Here is an 18,377-nt window from a genome sequence, read left to right on the forward strand (position 1 = left end):
AGGCCCTCTGCACGAAACGTCAAAACGGAACGTCGAAACACGTCTAAATACTAGAAGATACCCCGCGCGTTGCAGCAGGAATTTCTCTGATAACTCTATTTTGTAAAAAAAACGATATAAGTTGATTGGAATAGGATGTTATTTGTAGGAACATGCAGGATTCAATTGGCGTAAATAGTCAAGAGGCTAACTTTAAAAAACTGATTTGAAATGGTTATGTAGTTGGCGACTAAAAGTGGATGATGTGGATAATTAGATGGCTTAAAACATAGATGATGTTGCTTGCATGTAGAGTATTAATGAAAGTTAGTGAGGGACGACATGGACAATTGGATGGCTAATAGAATTTATGATGTCGATAGTTTGCATGTTGAGATAGACAACATAAATGACCCTCTAGTGGGGTTTTGCTTTATAAGAGATATAGATATGTATATATTGATAAAGTTAAGACATGCTTTTAGAGCATCTCCACCGGCGGCCCCGATAGCGGCCCCGATAGCGTTTTGGGGGCCAGCAGCAAACGGCGCCAACCAGTTTTCGAGCCCAATAGAATCGACGGCATCCCCGTGCCGGCCCCGTGGCGAAGGGCGTGAATCGGGCGCGCCAGCGTCTCGCGTCACGTCAGAAAACGAGCGTGGGCTCCGCCTGGCAGCCAGACACACCGATTTCCCACTTCCTACCCACGCCCGAGCCGACTCCCACCCCTCTAGATCGCCACTGTCGCCGTCACCGCCGCGCCCCTGCTTGCAATAGACACCGTCGCCTGTCTAGGAACCGTCGCCCATCAACACGGCCGCCGCCCCCTCGACCGGCGGCCGCTGTTTCGCCCGAAACAAAGCTCGCCGCCACCGCGGCACAACCGCCCCGCCCGCAAGGTGTTCATCCGATTGCAGCGATGGGCAGCAACGACGAGATGATGGTGCAGTTGTTCACGGAGGAGCGGAACGCTTAGGCTGTTCGGCAGCAACAGCAGCAGCTGATTCTGACGAGCATGCTGCGCGTTCGCCATCCTTTCTTCGTCGTGCCTCGGCGCGACGGCTCAAGCCAGGCAAGAGGATGAACATCAACCGGCATCGTCAAGCCGGCGCAATGCTGCTTGACGCCGACTACTTCAACGACGACGCGACTCATTCGCCGAAGGAATTTCGGCGCCAATTTAGAATGAAAAAGGAGCTGTTCTTGAAGATTGTACACGGCGTCAGGGAGTACGACAAGTACTTCATGGCAAGCAAGATTGCACAGGTTTGTGGGGCTTCACCTCAATTCAGAAGTGCACTGCTGCAATGCGTTGTCTTGCATACAGATCTCCTCCAGATACAGTCAATGACTACCTACGGATGGCAGAGTCGACATGTACAGAGACTCTCTACAGGTTTTGACGAGCCGTCATAGAGGTGTTTGCTAAAGACTATTTGAGAGCACCAAGAGAAGATGATACAGCTCAGATCCTGCAAAAAAATGCAGCAGTAGAATTTCCTGAGATGCTCGGAAGCATTGACTGTATGCATTGGGGTTGGAAGAATTGTCCTTTTGCTTGGCAGGGGATCTACAAGGGGCATACTGGTGAGTGCAGTTTCATTCTTGAGACGGTGGCGGACCATGAGCTTTGGATTTGGCATGCATTTTTTTGCATGGCAGGAACAAACAATGATATCAACGTGTTGCAGCGTTCTCCGGTGTTTGCCAGGCTAGCTGAGGGACAAGCTCCTGCCGTGAACTTTGAGGTAAACGGCCACGCATACAACAAGGGGTACTATCTAGCTGATTGTATCTACCCGACGTATGCTACATTTGTTAAGACAATTCCCTCTCCGGCAAACAAGATGGAAGCTTATTTTGCAACATGCCAGGAAGCAGCACGCAAGGATGTTGAGCGTGCTTTTGGGGTGCTTCAGCAGTGTTTCGCCATTGTCAGGTACCCTGCTCTCACTTGGTCTGAGTCTCAGATGTGGGAGGTGATTAACGTCTGTGTGATCATGCACAACATGATCATTGAGAGCGAGTGCGACGCACCCGTGCAGGAAGATCAACCATTTGATTATCAAGGGCCACTCGCTGAGGTAGAGCATGTACCCCAAGAATTTGCCGCTTTTCTTCATATGCACAATGAAACTCGAGATGCAAATGTCCATGCACAACTAAAGACGGATCTAGCTACGCATTTGTGGGCGAGGAGAGGAGCCGCTAACAATGCATGATTTTATTTCTATTTGTTTGGTTGTATGAATAATTCAAGTACTATTTGTTTGATTGATTGTATGAATAATTTAAGTACTATTTGTTTGATTGCATGAACAATTTAATACTATTTTTGTGATTGCATGAATTATTGAATATAGTAAAATAAAATATAATTGATATGTTGTTTCAAAATATTGTAAAAAGAAAAAAAATTGGCCGCCGTTTGGGAGGCGCTGGTGTGGAAACAGCGTCCCAAATGAAGGATGCACTGCCGGTGCTCCATACAGCAGTGCCGGCGGCCCTGCCGGCGACTACTTGGTGGCCGCAGGTGGAGATGCTCTTATGAAAGGGTGATTTCACCTTCAAAAATGATGGTTTTATTATACAAATAACTCTCAAAATCCATACTATTTTGAGAAGGCCCTCGGCACGAAACATGGAAACCACAGAGTTGGAAAACCAAGGTAAGTCAGCACGAGCTTGGACAGCTCAGTTCTAAGACACCGGAGCATCGAGTTGTTTGTTAAACAATTGTGCATGCGCCTACACTAAGCCGAGCAGCACACACTTTCCATTTCCGGAGATCATCGTAGTACTCGTTCCGTTCAATACTAGTTGTTGCTGATTATAATGTTACTAAACACATTTTATGCATAGACTGCGATGACTAATATGAAACAGTGGAAGTATGTATCTAACTGAGGGCTGCGCTAACCGGCGGTCATATGCTAATTCATAGTAGCCGTCACCTTCATGCCAGGTGAGCTTTCCTCTTTTGGTAAGTAAAGGTCTCATCAAAATTTCCTTCTTTGGTGTGATCCAGCACCAACTCTTACACATTCCACCATCGTACAAATTTTAAATATTTGAAAGATCTAAACTATCGTAAATTGTATACTATATCTAAAATTCAGGCTTTAAGAATTTCAGAGGGTTCACAAATGTGCCATCGATCAACTTGCGTGGCTGCAGGTGATACAATTGACAACTACTCCAACTTATCCCACGCTAACTACAGCTACTGAGTCAAACATCCCCAGGTACCACAGCGTGTGAAATGCTGTCCCCAGCTACAATGACCTACGGTCGACGACCCTGGCAAACTTAACCACAACAAAAACAAGCTAACTATAGATCGTCACCACCATAGGTATAAGTATTAATTAATCGGTCAAAATGGATGCCGTGTCTATCTAATTATGTGATCGTCACACGCTGTGGTGCACCGCATCATGGCAGATGGCGAGGTTATAACATGGTGCACACATGGTCTCTAGTGCCAAATGGCGAGGTTATACTCGATTGCATCTCCATACGCAGCTAACTAATCTAATGCTTGTGCGCATGTTCCGATCGACGGCGACACTGCCGTACCGTTTCAAGGAAAATGCTAGTATTGATTTATGCGTGCCAGGTAGTAACTGTTATGAGCACTATGTAATTTATTTTAGACCATCTCCGCAAACATTATGCTCTCCCCATCTCAAGAAAATGGCACTGATTTATTTAAATTTAATTTTATCTATATATATACTAAATTACATCTCAATATATCTAAATTTTGATAAATTCGCGGCATATTTTTTCGAGTACCCGCAAGAGTATATTAAGCTAGAAGGGGGGTGGTGGAGTGTGAGGCGGCCCTCTCTGCCACCAATGGGCCCTACAACGGCCCCTTCAACCTCTTCGGCCGACGTGACTGGTGGAGGGCCCGTTGTACCGACGGCGTGCTGGCGTAGTCGGCTACCGCCCCGGTGTGGCCCCGCGACGGACACGGCGTCGCCTGCACTATGTCACGGAGTCGTTGCCCGTCCGCCGCACACACTCGGCTCCAACGGCCACACCGGCGCGAGTTCATGTGTAGTCATCACCGTCGTCTTCATCGCGTGGCCGTGTCACCACCATCAAGCTGGAGGCGCCATCGCCACCCCCTCGAGGCTGATCTAGGAGTCACGGTATTGTCTTTCGGCTCGTGAAGCCGGAGCCATCATCACCCCCTTGAGCTTGCGTCTCCTTCCACCGCCCCGGCGCACTGAAGTGGAAGATGGGTGGAAGATGGCCGGCGACCACATATCTCCACAGGCGGGGGAACACAGTCGCCCAAACTAGAAAATCTAGCTGAGTTATGTGTGGCTTATGTTCTTAAGATGTCTAGGAAGAACAACCTCAAACCTACACTAGTGGCTTCAATTGGTCGGTGGCCATCTTCGCTGCATAGAAAGAACACTCGAACATCACTAGCTGTCGCTGTCCTCACCGGACTCGTCCGTATGGTAGTGCCTGCTACATGATGTGTTGTCGAACACCTTGACGATCATCTCGCCGTCGCCTTCGTAGAGGAAGGCGAGCATGCAGCCATCCTCGAGGTTGTGGGCGTGGGCGAACTTGTACCACTCGTTGTGAAGGTACATCTTGCCATGCCTGTCGAACAAGACCTCGACAGGCCACCGGCAAAAGCCACATCTGGCCTCCCGCAGCTGCAACTAGGCCGGCTCGACGTCGTCGACGAACTCGGCGAACTTGTCCGACAGTCGCTTGATGGAGAGGGGGTCCTCGTCGATGCGGAGGATGAACTCGAAGGAGCTCACCTCCTGCGAAGATGACAGCGGCGAGCGGCGGGGTGATGCTGCTCAAGCACGGTAGCCCCCTACCGCGGCGACCACTGCCTCGAACGCTTTTGCCAGCCAGCTAGACGGGGCATGGATTCCCCTGCGGGTTGGGGGTGCTACGGTGGAGGTTGTGCGTCGGCTAGGATTTGTGTGGAAGAGGTGATGGGGCTACCGAGCGCGTCCATATTTTTATACGCTGGAGGAAGGCGAGGGGCGCGGCACGCTTGGCAACAACATTAATTTCATCGGCAGAGATAGGCGGTCGCGGCTCGAAAGGCGAGGCATTGCTATTAAGGCGCAGACTGCCGAAGCGATGGCTCGTCGCCAGTACTAGCGCGCTTGAGAAGACGCATCGACCTTGGTCACTGCCATGCAGGCCCATGGGAGAAGCGAGCGGACACTCGGTGCGACACGTAGAGTCCGCCGAGGCGCATCCGAGGTGAATATTTGGGCCACATTTGTGTCTCCACGGATAGTCCGGTCACTGTGCGTTGGGCCGCTGGCCTGGGTACTTGTGCATTTCGACCGCAAGGTCACAAACGATCGTTCCGCGTCAGTTTGCGTCGGGCCGTTGGAGATGACCTACTTAGGGCGCGTTTGGTAGCTTGGGCCCGATTCATGGCTCACTGGCGCAGTGGTGCGAGGGGCACCTACTCCTTCGAAACGAACCACATGCCGGAATTGGCATGTTGTTTGGTAGGTCGAGCTGCATGGTTTGGGCCAAATGGGCCTTTTTGTTTGTTTGTTTGCCTGCAGCCAACCCCAAATCGATGGAGATGAGATTACGCATGTTTGGTACCATCCAGGCATGCCTAAGGTCACCTCTTCTCCCCAACGGGTAGCCTTACCATACTATCACCTCCCATCACACGGAAATCTCAGTTCATGACAGTTGCAGACTAACGAAGCTAGCAGTTCACGAAATCAGCCCTAGCTAGTACAAATGGCAGTTTATCATCATGGGGTAGTTCAACATACATGGATCAAATTGGGGTTCGAGAAAACATGGGATCGAAGGGGGGTTCTTGTTCTTCTTGTTCTTGTTCTTATTCACTTGTTCTTCTCCTTCTCAAATGGTGGTGTTGCCTTTGGCTTTCCACATTGCGTCTGCCCAATCTTGCCTCTTCTCCTTCCATGCTTCATTGTCGCCTGCCTCCACGCCATTACTGGTCTCTACTTCATCAAAAGTGACAACCTATTGGAAGAAGTCATCCTCGCCCCAACCTAGCTAGGATCCACTTGTGAAGAATGCAGCAAGTAAGGACCAGCTTTACTTGAGTGTCAAAAGTGTGGAACGGTTTCTAGTCAAGAACCTTGAACCTGTTGTTCAATGCAGCAAATGCCCTCTCAATGGTGACTCTAAGGCTTGAGTGTCTCAAATTAAACAACTCTTTTGCATTCTGAGGTCGGTTCCTATGAGTGAACTCGTTGAGGTGGTACCTTGTCTTCCTGAAGGGACGTAGAATAACAGGTCGGCATGCATATCCAGCATCTCCAAGGTAGAACTTACCCTCAGGGATTTGCAACCCATCAAGCCTGGTCAAGCTATCGGCCAGGATGCTCGCATCATGAGCTGAACCTTCCCACCCAGCAATCCCGTATGTGAACGTCATACCGAAATCCACAGCCGCTAGCACGTTCTGGCTCGTGTAGTGCTTCCTCCTACGGAATGTTGCATACATTGATCTCGGTACTTTTGCATTCACATGAGTACCATCAATAGCCCCAATACAACCCTGTCAAACAATTAGCACACAATCATGTTTGTGACAGTACCGCATATCTGATATGTAGAACGAACATGATTTTGTACTCACCCTGAAATACGGGAACCACCTGTAACTGTTCTTGATCTTGGGTGGTGTGTTCGTTGATGTTGGCTTGATCATTTCAACTCTGAGCTCCCCAATTGCGTACAACACCTGACAAGGTATCAACTTGTCAATGCCTACGGATTGTAGACTAGGGTTTAGTTAGATGTAGAGGGCAAGTAGATCTCGAAGGTTTCAGCCGAAAAGTACTCGACGAATATAAAACTAGGGTTGCGTTTACGATAGAATTCGATCCTCTCTTTGTCCCTCGACTCCCTTATATAGGAGGCGGAGCCGAGGGATTCGTGATACACAAGTTTACAGAGTCCGGGAGGGTTTCCAACCCATCCCGCAAGATCACAAACGACAACTCCTATTACAACTCTAGCTTTTCTCAGTAACAACTTGGGCTCCCGATTCTCCTTATTCTTCGGGTCGTGGGCCTTCAGTAAACCCCGGGTACCATATTCGGCAGGCCCATTGGGTATGCCTATGTCAACACCTGCTGGAAGTACCGAGAGATAATATCCATGGATCGCCTGAATATGCTATGGATGACTCCGAACCTCTAGTTATGACCCACGACATGAAGAAACATTGCAACTTGTTCTTCGACAGAGGTGTTGATGCTATCAACCAGCAACCCTCTAGACATGAACCTTTTTACAAGTGCATAGAAATGAGCTCTTCTCATCCAAACCATCTGGATAGCCTCTACATCATCGTTGCAGTTGTAGATGTAGTTTAGGTTGGCCATTCCCTCCTGATCTTGTTGTAACATAGGACCATACATGACAGGAGGAAAAAACAGCATGCCTAACTGCTCTCTTGTGCACCATCAGGATCCAGATTTGTATGCAAATGATGAGTGCTGCGACGCGATGCACAAGCCGGAGGGGAGCCGCCGCAGATGTGCGCAGGCTCCACCACGGCTGGAAACGACGACCCTGATCCATCGCTGGAGACCGAAGGGAGACGCGCGCGGCCAGATCTGGGTCGCCGCAGCCACCGCATGTGCGAAAATCGGGGAAAGGGAAATTTTGGGAGGAGGCTAATGGGAGAGGGTAAATGAAGAGGGAGGATTTTGCCTTCTCCCGCCATGCCGAGGCGTAGCGCCCGAAGAACCGTGCGTTGCGGTAACACGAAAGAGCCCATGAAACCAAACGGAACCAAAGGGTACCCAGGCTACCAAACCAAACGTGGCTTTAGAGCAAGTCCAGCAGGTACCCCAAACCACCCCCTACAGGAAATTTAGGGGAGAGAGAGGGTAAAAAACGGCTCCAGCAGCTCCCCTACCGCTCTCCCGAAAAATCTGCGTCCCCTACCCAGACCCCCTCTCTTCCCTATGTATCGGGGCGTTGGAGGCATCCCCGATCCGTCGCCCTCAGCAACTGCTCGCTCCCTGACAAGTCCTCCCGCCCGCCACCAGGTTCGTGCCCCTTCCCGTTCTCTCTGATTTTGCTCGAAATTGAGCCGGGGCGGGCAAGCGCTGCAACACATCTGGGTGAGAGCTCTAGCGGAGGGAGGAGGAAGGGGAGGAGAAGAGGTGGGCATGAGCTGCAGTGACGGCACGGTAGCCCTGGGTGCGCGGGCGGCGGCCGGGCAGCCTCCTTGTACAATCGCCTCAATCAATTAATATTCAATTGTTGTCTGTTCTCAGTTTTGCTAATTTTGCATTGTGATATCTATACCGAGGTGTATATTGATGCTAATTTTGCATTGTCATGTCTCAATTGTATACTGATGCATCTTGATATATAAAACCGGTAGAAAGTTAGTTACAAAAATATTGTTATAGTACATGTAATGTGATATAGGGGTGCTGCTGGAGAATGACAAAATATAGGGGTGGAATCTATTTAGGGGAGGCCCCTACATGAAGATATAGGGAGAGAGAAATTGGGGACCTGCTGGACTTGCTCTTAGTAGTACTAGGAAGAAACAATTAATGGCTTGGTGCACAGCGTGACGACGCGTTCTTGGATGGGAACGCGGTTCCTTGTACAGCTTTTCTCCACCAGCAGCCCATGCAACCCAACCCAAAAAGAAGCTTTCTTTGTTAGAAGAAAAAGAAACAATTTTTTTGCGTGTGCCCTTCCTTTGGTTTGAAAATTTTGGGCTCGCCCATGCCCATGTGATGTGAAAGAAAGGGCTGCCGTCCTCCCCGTCCGGCCGTGTCTCTTCCTCTCACACTCTTCTTTCCCTTTCCTACTCCCTACTACCACTTCCTGCTGCTTCCGACGGACTTCGTCTTCCCCGGCCAGCCAGCTCCAATCCAATCCAATCCTACTAGTACTAGTACCAGCCTCCCCACGGCAATCCGCACCGACTCTCTATCTTCCTCCGCCACCCCGTCCCGTTCACGCCACACCAAGTACGCCATTACTCTGTCCGCTGCTCTGACCCGGTCCTTGCTTCCCAACTCGAATGGTAAGGATCCCCTACTTCTAAAGCATCTATCTTCTGAATCCGTGCTAGATTTCGTGCTCCTGCTTTAAATTCTGCGGGCCGCCGGCGGCGGCGGCGGCCTAGATTTGCCGGTCGATCCGTGTTCCTGCTGCGATGCGAGCCGCACGGTTTTGAATCATTCGCTGCTTTCTTGGTTTCTTGGTTTCTTGGGCCCTGCCGGCCGGGATTTGAGGCCGATGTTCCGGGGCGACTGTCCGATTTGACTATGGAAAGTGCCGGGCCGCTCAAATCTTCCATTTATGACGCTCGATTCTGATTTGGATTCTTCCCCTTCCTCCCTCCCTCCGCAGATCGGCAGCTCATCGATCTAGGCGCGCCGACTCCATGGCATCCAACAACAACAACAACGGCGGCGTGCTGCGGCACAGCAACAGCAGCCGCCTCTCACGCATGTCCTACTCGGGCGGCGACCGCGACGTCCACTCCGCCGCAGCCGCCCCGACCAACACCGACCGGCCGATGGTCACCTTCGCGCGCCGCACCCAATCCGGGCGCTACGTGAGCTACTCGCGCGACGACCTGGACAGCGAGATCGACGCCGCGGGCGCCTTCTCGCCCGACCGGGACGACGAGTTCCTCAGCTACCACGTGCACATCCCGGCGACGCCCGACAACCAGCCGGCCATGGACCCGGCCATCTCGGCCCGGGTCGAGGAGCAGTACGTGTCCAACTCGCTCTTCACGGGCGGCTTCAACAGCGTGACGCGCGCGCACCTCATGGACAAGGTCACCGAGTCCGACGCCAGCCACCCGCAGATGGCCGGCGCCAAGGGGTCGTCGTGCGCCGTCCGCGGCTGCGACGGCAAGGTCATGAGCGACGAGCGCGGGCTCGACATCCTGCCCTGCGAGTGCGGCTTCAAGATCTGCGCCGACTGCTTCGGGGACGCCGTCAAGAACGCCGCCGGCGCCGCGCTCTGCCCCGGCTGCAAGGAGCCCTACAAGTCCACGGAGATGGAGGACCTGGCTGGCGGCGGTGGGTCAGACAGGCCCACGCTCTCGCTGCCCCCGCCGCCCGGCGGCGGCGCCCCCGCGTCCAGGATGGAGCGCCGGCTGTCGATAGTGCGCTCGCAGAAGGCCATGACCAGGAGCCAGACCGGCGACTGGGATCACAACCGATGGCTCTTTGAGACCAAGGGCACGTATGGCTACGGGAATGCAATCTGGCCAAAGGAGAATGAGGTGGAAAACAACGGTGGTGGTGGCGGCGGCGGCCTCGGTGGCTCCGATGGCCAGCCTGCCGAGTTCACCAGCAAGCCATGGAGGCCGCTCACCCGGAAGCTCAAGATCCCTGCTGCAATCCTTAGCCCATACAGGTATGCACATGACCAAGTTCCTTTTGCCTATCTCTTCATGTTTGGTCCATTCATCACATGGCAAAATGTACTGTCCCATGATACATTTGATTTGCTAATCTAAAAAAAAATGCTTCTAAAGTCAGACTTCGGTTCAACCTGGATCTCTAGATTACTCCCAGTTGTGATCCAGTCTCTGCTCAATAATAAACTAGTAAGTAGGTTAGGTGAGTTGTTAGATCTGTGCCACGTTTTTATGATCTCCTCTGAAATTCGAAGCAAACATGATGTAATCTTATATCTATATATATATGAAAATTGTTAGCTAACAAACACTTTTCAATTAAATAATATAGTAGTATTCAGCTTCATGATGTTTAGATTGCATCCTCTGCTTTTAGCACAAGAGACACTTGCATTGGCACAAATCTGAACTACAGTCTCGTTTGCTGATAGAAGACTTGGTTCTGCAATTCATTAACTTATCTGCCCTGATGCTTCACACAGGCTTCTTGTTCTTATCCGCCTGGCTGTTCTTGTTTTGTTCCTTCACTGGAGAATCAAACACAAGAATCAGGATGCAATGTGGCTATGGGGCATGTCCGTTGTTTGCGAACTCTGGTTTGGCTTCTCTTGGATCTTGGATACGCTTCCAAAGCTGTGCCCTATTAACCGAGCAACTGACCTCGCTGTCCTGAAAGACAAGTTTGAAACCCCAACACCGTCAAATCCTAATGGAAGATCTGATCTGCCAGGGCTTGATTTATTTGTGTCCACTGCTGATCCAGAGAAAGAACCTCCATTAGTCACGGCAAACACCATTCTGTCCATCCTTGCTGCTGACTATCCTGTCGAGAAGCTTGCTTGCTATGTATCTGATGACGGAGGTGCTCTTCTCACATTTGAAGCGATGGCTGAAGCTGCTAGCTTTGCGAACATGTGGGTTCCTTTTTGCCGCAAACACACCATTGAACCTCGCAATCCTGACAGCTACTTCAGCCTGAAGAAGGACCCATACAAGAACAAGGTACGCTCAGACTTTGTCAAGGACAGAAGGAGGATCAAGAGGGAGTATGATGAGTTCAAGGTCAGGATCAATGGGTTGCCTGACTCAATTCGTCGCCGCTCCGATGCTTACCATGCCAGAGAAGAAATCAAGGCCATGAAGAGACAGCGTGAAGCTGCTCTTGATGATGCAGTGGAGGCTGTTAAAATTGCTAAAGCTACCTGGATGGCTGATGGCACACATTGGCCTGGTACCTGGATTCAGCCATCCGCGGAGCATATGAAAGGTGACCATGCTGGAATCATTCAGGTAGACATTCTCTGGCAACCTTCCTTCTCTTTGCTATTCTATATTGATTGCAATGTGTCTTCCTATACCTAAAAAGAACGCATATGCTTGAAACCTGGACCATATCTTATGGTGCTAGATAAGTGAACAAATTATGCTGCACATAAATGTTTTAGTGTGCATATGGGGATATCTGTTTATTAAGCGAGTTATACTTTTTCAAACTCTTAAGTATACAGTAGTTTTTTTAACCATTGGATAAATCCACCATTGAGAATCCAGGAAAATTAAGGGTAACGAAAAAGTTAAGCAATTTACAAGTAGCAAAACTGTGTATTATATATTTTATCAGTAAATGGCGCTTTATATTACTTAAAAGGTTTAACTGTGTATTATATGAACCAATATGTTGATCGTTCATTATTCTGTTCTTCAGGTTATGCTGAAACCACCTAGTGATGATCCCTTGTACGGCAGCAATGGTGAAGAAGGCACACCCCTTGACTTCACTGACATCGACATCCGTCTGCCTATGTTGGTCTATGTGTCCCGAGAAAAGCGCCCAGGCTATGACCACAACAAGAAGGCTGGTGCGATGAATGCCCTAGTCCGTTCATCTGCTGTCATGTCAAATGGACCTTTCATCCTCAACCTGGACTGTGATCATTATGTTTACAACTCCCAAGCTTTCCGTGAAGGCATGTGTTTCATGATGGACCGGGGTGGTGACCGTCTTGCCTATGTCCAGTTCCCGCAACGGTTTGAGGGCATTGATCCATCAGATCGCTATGCTAACCACAACACTGTGTTCTTTGATGTCAATATGCGTGCACTGGATGGCCTCATGGGACCAGTCTACGTCGGCACTGGCTGTCTATTCCGCCGTGTTGCTCTGTATGGATTTGATCCTCCACGCTCCACGGAACATGGTGGCTGCTGCAGCTGTTGCTTCCCGCAGAAGCGCAAGATCAAGGGCAATACTTCCTCAGCTACATCTGAAGAGACAAGGGCTTTGCGTATGGCAGATTTTGATGATGAGGAAATGAACATGTCAACATTTCCCAAGAGGTTTGGTAACTCAAACTTCCTCATCAACTCAATTCCAATTGCCGAGTTCCAAGGGCGTCCACTTGCTGATCACCCTGGTGTCAAGAATGGCCGTCCTCCTGGTGCACTCACCGTGCCTCGGGACCTTCTTGATGCTTCCACAGTTGCTGAGGCTATTAGTGTCATCTCATGCTGGTATGAAGACAAGACAGAGTGGGGTCAGCGTGTTGGATGGATTTATGGTTCAGTCACGGAGGATGTTGTCACAGGTTACCGGATGCACAACCGTGGATGGAAGTCAGTCTACTGTGTGACCAAGCGAGATGCTTTCCGTGGCACTGCACCCATCAACCTTACTGACCGTCTCCACCAGGTGCTCCGGTGGGCTACTGGTTCAGTGGAGATCTTCTTCTCCCGGAACAACGCGCTGCTGGCGAGCCGAAGGATGAAGCTTCTTCAGAGGATTGCGTACCTGAACGTTGGCATTTACCCGTTCACGTCCATCTTCCTCATCGTCTACTGCTTCCTGCCAGCGCTGTCCCTCTTCTCGGGGCAGTTCATCGTGCAGGCGCTCGACGTGACCTTCCTCACCTACCTGCTCGTGATCACTCTGACGCTGGTCATGCTAGCGGTGCTCGAGATCAAGTGGTCAGGCATCAACCTGGAGGAATGGTGGAGGAACGAGCAGTTCTGGCTCATCGGAGGAACCAGCGCTCACCTTGCCGCCGTGCTCCAGGGTCTCCTCAAGGTCATCGCCGGCATTGAGATCTCCTTCACGCTGACATCCAAATCTGGCGCAGAGGACGAGAACGACGAGTACGCCGACCTGTACATCGTCAAGTGGACGTCGCTCATGCTCCCGCCCATCGTGATCATGATGGTGAACCTGATTGCCATCGCCGTTGGGTTCAGCCGCACCATCTACAGCGAGATCCCGCAGTGGAGCAGGCTCCTGGGTGGCGTCTTCTTCAGCTTCTGGGTGCTGGCACACCTGTACCCGTTCGCCAAGGGCCTCATGGGGAGACGCGGGCGGACGCCGACCATCGTCTTCGTCTGGGCAGGCCTCATCGCCATCACCATCTCCCTCCTGTGGGTTGCCATCAATCCACCGTCCCAGAACTCGCAGATCGGCGGCTCCTTCACGTTCCCCTGATCGCAACATCTCTTATATATCATAATATGAATTCATATACCATTTGTCCCAGCAGCTGTAGCAGCCTTCTTACTGGAGCTAGCTGATGGGGAGTAAATTCTGACTCTTCCCTGTGGTTAAACTAGGTATTTTTTGTGTTCTCGAAAAACTGTGGATCATACTAGTTCATTTGTTCTTTTTTTATTCTGTTGCTGAGATGAGCTGAGATGTGGTTCTGTTTGGACCGGACAACATCAAGTACAAAAATTCAGAAGTTGTAGCAAGTTTTCAGAGTTGCATTCTCCGTGTCGTGGCTCGTCGATATGTGTTTACCTGTGTGTTGTTTTGCTTTGATTTTATTGTTGTTGCTTATGAGCTTCATGCTCGGTCTGTATATGATCTTCATGGACGTAGATTTCTCTGGCAGGTTGAATTGTAGTACTACTACCTGTGTGCTGGCATCGAATAGCATGGCGAGGTCAGAACTTGTGTGTGCGACCGTTTCAATTGAGTTCAGTATTTTGTACGTTATTATCATCGATGGTCGTTGGCAGCGATTGATGGATGAAGACACTGATTATGACAAGCAAGAAAGCACGCGTAGCCATTTGGCAAAAAGAACAAGTCCACTGCTTTCTATGTACCCTGCCATTTGGCTAACCCCTTTTTTGGCTTAAGAATAAATAGGAAGCACCGAGGTATCTCATCTTGATTACGACACAAGATGAATGAAAAGTACTCCCTCCGTTCATGCATGGTTATACTGAAATATATAAAATATCTTACAATAGTAAACGAATGGAGTAGTAATGATCCAACAACCTCAACCTTGAACATTAGCTGTTCGTCATACATACCGCTCCATCTTTGTCCAATTAGTAGAGCTGGTCTAGACGGACAAGAGAAAAACATAAGGCAGAGTGTGACAAGGGTCAGAGAATAGGCAGAGTTGGGAACAAGAAAACTAGTTTCTTTGTTAAAAAGATGAGAGCTTGTTCAGTTTGGACATCAAGAACAAAATCAGAAGTTTCAGTTTGTTCTTCAGCGACCCAGCCCAAGCAAATCTGGCCTTTTTGTTCTAATTTGCCTGCTGCATGTGGCCATTGACCCATTGTGTTCCGTCTTCATGAAGCTGCAAACAAAGCTCTGATCTGTTCTCCGCACGGATCTCTGACCAGGTTGTAGTAGTTGCATGTGGTGACCACTCTGGTGAGAATGGTGCCAAAAGAACAAGTCAACTTATTCCTCTGCACTCTTTCCTTTGGGTGGACTGGTGCGAAGAGAACTTGCATCCATATATGCAATGAAACAAAGAAAAAATTATCTGAAAAGACAGCTAAACCATACACTGAGAAATTTATCTTTCTATTGACGATTTGAGTTTACGACAAGAGTAAACAACACTAGTGGTCCTGATTTTTCCCCGCACCTTCACATAGGCCGCCTTTTCTTCGGTGCGGGTCTTACCCATCTCCTCTCCGAACCTCATCATCGGAGCTGCCCGTCGCAGCACGAAGGGTCACTTGTTTGACATAGGCCGTCTTGAGCTTCACGGTGCCACCACGGTGAGGTCTTCTGTTGGTCGCTTCTTCGAGGAAGTGATCAGAGTTGCTGCAGAGTCATGATGATAACGTTGGTGGGCAACCGCGATGACCATCCCCGCTTTAGTGGTGCGTGTGCAGCTCAGGGTGGCCGTGTGTGTTCTCGCAACGGTCGTGTTCCACAGCGGTCGGTGGGGGTGTTTGTACCGTTTTGGCCAGGTTTCCGCTAATAAACTTGACATCTATTCTTGTTCTCTATTAATGAAAATTGTCTCGTTTCAAAACAAATTTCTCCTGTTGCATGTAGCCATTTTTTTTCCGTAATGGGGGCATACTCAGCCTCTAAATAAAAATGATGCATATGCCTGCTTTACAAGTGTCATAATTATTACAGGATCAGCCAGCGAAAGACAGAAAATTCAGATTCCAATGATACATCAATAAGCAGATGTGAGTGTTGTGTTGGGTCTTCATGAAAATACCAACAAAGCTCTAATCTGTTCTCCGCATGGCTCTCTGACAAGGTTGTAGCAGCTGCCACCACTGCCCACTGGCATGGTATGTGTACCAATTCAGTTCAGGCTTGGTGACAATAATGGTGAAAACATGCAAGCGGGCTTGGTGTTATTTCGCCTAAAGAATAAGTCAGCCGTAAGCTTGATCGCCTTGTCGAACGTAGAGATGACAGGGGATGATCGATTGTTGTCTTGTCGAACGTGTACTCGCTCTTCTTCCGAATAACCCACCGGATAATGGTGAATTGGTGATATTGGAGTTTCAGGAACAAAGGTTTTGATTGTCCAGGCCAGCGTAGCAAAGTGAGTCTATGTGCCAATCTTCATCACGTGCCATTGTTAATTTGTTATTGATGTTTGTTTGGTTTATTTGATCTGATGGATCGTCCTATCGTAGCCTTAGCTTGCAGCTATTTAACTATGTCATGCTGAACATACAAGAAATGCCTGGTATAGAAGAGTCCCAGTTTGATCCTTATATAAATGTATGTCATTAAACTACAAAATAGTGAAGCTTCAACAACCTCCAACCATGAATACCAGTCATTTGTCATGTGTTATATATACCGCTCCATCTTCACTAACGCAGTAGCATGAGGCTCTAATAATCTGGACACTTTTCTGCCATACAATGAGATAGCTGGCAGATGGGAGGAGAAAATAGGAGTAGCTAGACAAAAAAGATAAAAACATTAGACGAGTGGAAAAAAAAAAGAACATAGGGAATAGGAGACGTCGGGAACAAGAAAACCACAAACATTCCATCTGAAGTGACCGGTCCAGTTCGGAAGCGCCGTTTGAAGATTGCTAGAAAGATCTCCAGGGGTGTGGGCGGAGCCGCTGCGTCCCTCAGATGCACTGAATATCAGAGAAGGGCATCTGAGCCTCAGTGAATAGGGAAGAACAAATCTTATGGGACCACAGGCAGACGAAAATGAGGTGCTAGGATGTCTCCAATCTCTGGATACACATCGGCACTCGCCCTTGAAATGTCTGTCCGTGGCTCCGTTCTCTTGAAGTCAATGCGAACGTAGCAGCAGTGTCCTTAGACTTATCGCGAATGCCAGGTAATCCATACATGAAGGATTTCGCGTGCCATAAATCTTCAGCGTTACACATGCTTGTTAACTTTGACAAGTCGACTGATTGTTTCGGTGACTACTCTTGTGGCGTCCATGAGAACATGGACGTTTCCTCATTTGTTTGTGCAATCGTCAAGTTCAGGAATTGATCATCTCCAGTTCAGATACAGTACATGTGATGGTTCAGATATATCTTAGGGTCAGTCCGCTCTCTTCTTCGGATACAGGACATTAGCGCATTGGTTTCACCAGGTCGTTTTGGGAGGCTTTGAATGAATCAAAATCACTAGTAACTGCAGCATAGGAAAAAAGGGGATGCCGACCCCCTCGTTTGCCCAGCTCGTCGCAGCCCACACCGAGTTGACATGTGCTCATGAAAGTACTTCCTGATGTTCTGATGGTGACACGTGTTAATGAAATTATGGAGAAATACGGGCAGTGCAGTCTCGGGGAACTGTAGATTTCAGGTAAGGTTAGACATTGTTCAGTTAAACATTCAGTAACTTCTAACCTTGTAGTGTTATTCTTGCAGAGTATAATCCATAGGTAGACTGTGTAGTGCTATGTGTGCTAACAAAACATGAAAACAAAATAAGTCTAGCGATATTTTTTTTTCATGCTCATATATGGGACAAAATAGTATGAAATATAATACAAGATAACCAGAACACAGTTTCAGTCCGGGAGCATTATAGACATTCCATCAGGCAAATCTGAAATGTTAGAAGTCGATTGGAGCTGAACTGCAGTTTCTGAGAGGTTCATTTACATCTTTGTTTCTTGAGAGTTCCATCCTTCGTGCCATGGCTAGTTCACTATGATGTTCTGATTATCTTGTTGGCTGTCGCCACCCTAGCTAGGTGCTCGGTGGGTATGAACTGGTAAGAAACGTTTTGATCTTTGTAGCACGTGGATTTTTTGATCAGGTAGCTATGTGCATGACGGTGTCAGAGCTTGTGCGTGTGAGTTGTGACCCGTTCAGGTTTTGGTCTTGAGATAATTTGCTGGTATATACTTTGTTATCATTGACGGCCTCGTTGACAGCGATCGATGGATGAAGATGACAAGCAAGCATGCCGGTTTAGTTATTTGGCCTAATGAACAAAGTAGACGCTTTCTGTGCACGCTGCCATTTGGGTGGAAGTGAAAAAACAAGGGACAACTTTACGAGTTGATCTCAATACATAAATCATGTCCGAATCTGCATTTTGTATGACCCGTAGATGCCTAGTGAGAGAGTATATTGTAAAAGAGAAAATAAAATGAACCGATGATCCTCCAACTTCCACGCTTAGTTAGGTCCACGCACTCTGAAACATGTAGTCTTACCAGTTTCCATGAAACTAGACTATCAGAATTTTTCGGTTGCATGTGGCCACTGCGTTGGGTCTTTATGAAACT

The 18,377-nt window shown here is 49.0% G+C and overlaps 2 protein-coding genes across 2 annotated transcripts in view; one reads left to right on the plus strand and one right to left on the minus strand.

The window, feature by feature from the left end:
* The window catches only part of LOC124703948, a 14,494-nt gene extending 9,899 nt beyond the window's left edge, over window positions 1–4,595 (minus strand). The window contains exon 1 of the mRNA XM_047236184.1: window positions 4,442–4,595. Within this exon, the coding sequence (XP_047092140.1) occupies window positions 4,442–4,595 (154 nt within the window). The remainder of the gene's footprint in view (window positions 1–4,441) is intronic.
* Window positions 4,596–8,805: 4,210 nt separating this feature from the next.
* Window positions 8,806–14,137, plus strand: LOC124684912 (cellulose synthase-like protein D2). The gene is made up of 4 exons (XM_047219169.1): window positions 8,806–9,034; window positions 9,364–10,386; window positions 10,873–11,680; window positions 12,096–14,137. The coding sequence occupies exons 2-4, from the start codon at window positions 9,398–9,400 to the stop codon at window positions 13,857–13,859; spliced, it is 3,561 nt and encodes a 1,186-aa protein (XP_047075125.1). The 5' UTR covers window positions 8,806–9,034; window positions 9,364–9,397; the 3' UTR covers window positions 13,860–14,137.
* The last annotated feature ends 4,240 nt before the right edge of the window (window positions 14,138–18,377 follow it).

This window comes from Lolium rigidum, chromosome 1, assembly GCF_022539505.1.
Source record: "Lolium rigidum isolate FL_2022 chromosome 1, APGP_CSIRO_Lrig_0.1, whole genome shotgun sequence".
NCBI classification, from domain to species: domain Eukaryota; kingdom Viridiplantae; phylum Streptophyta; class Magnoliopsida; order Poales; family Poaceae; genus Lolium; species Lolium rigidum.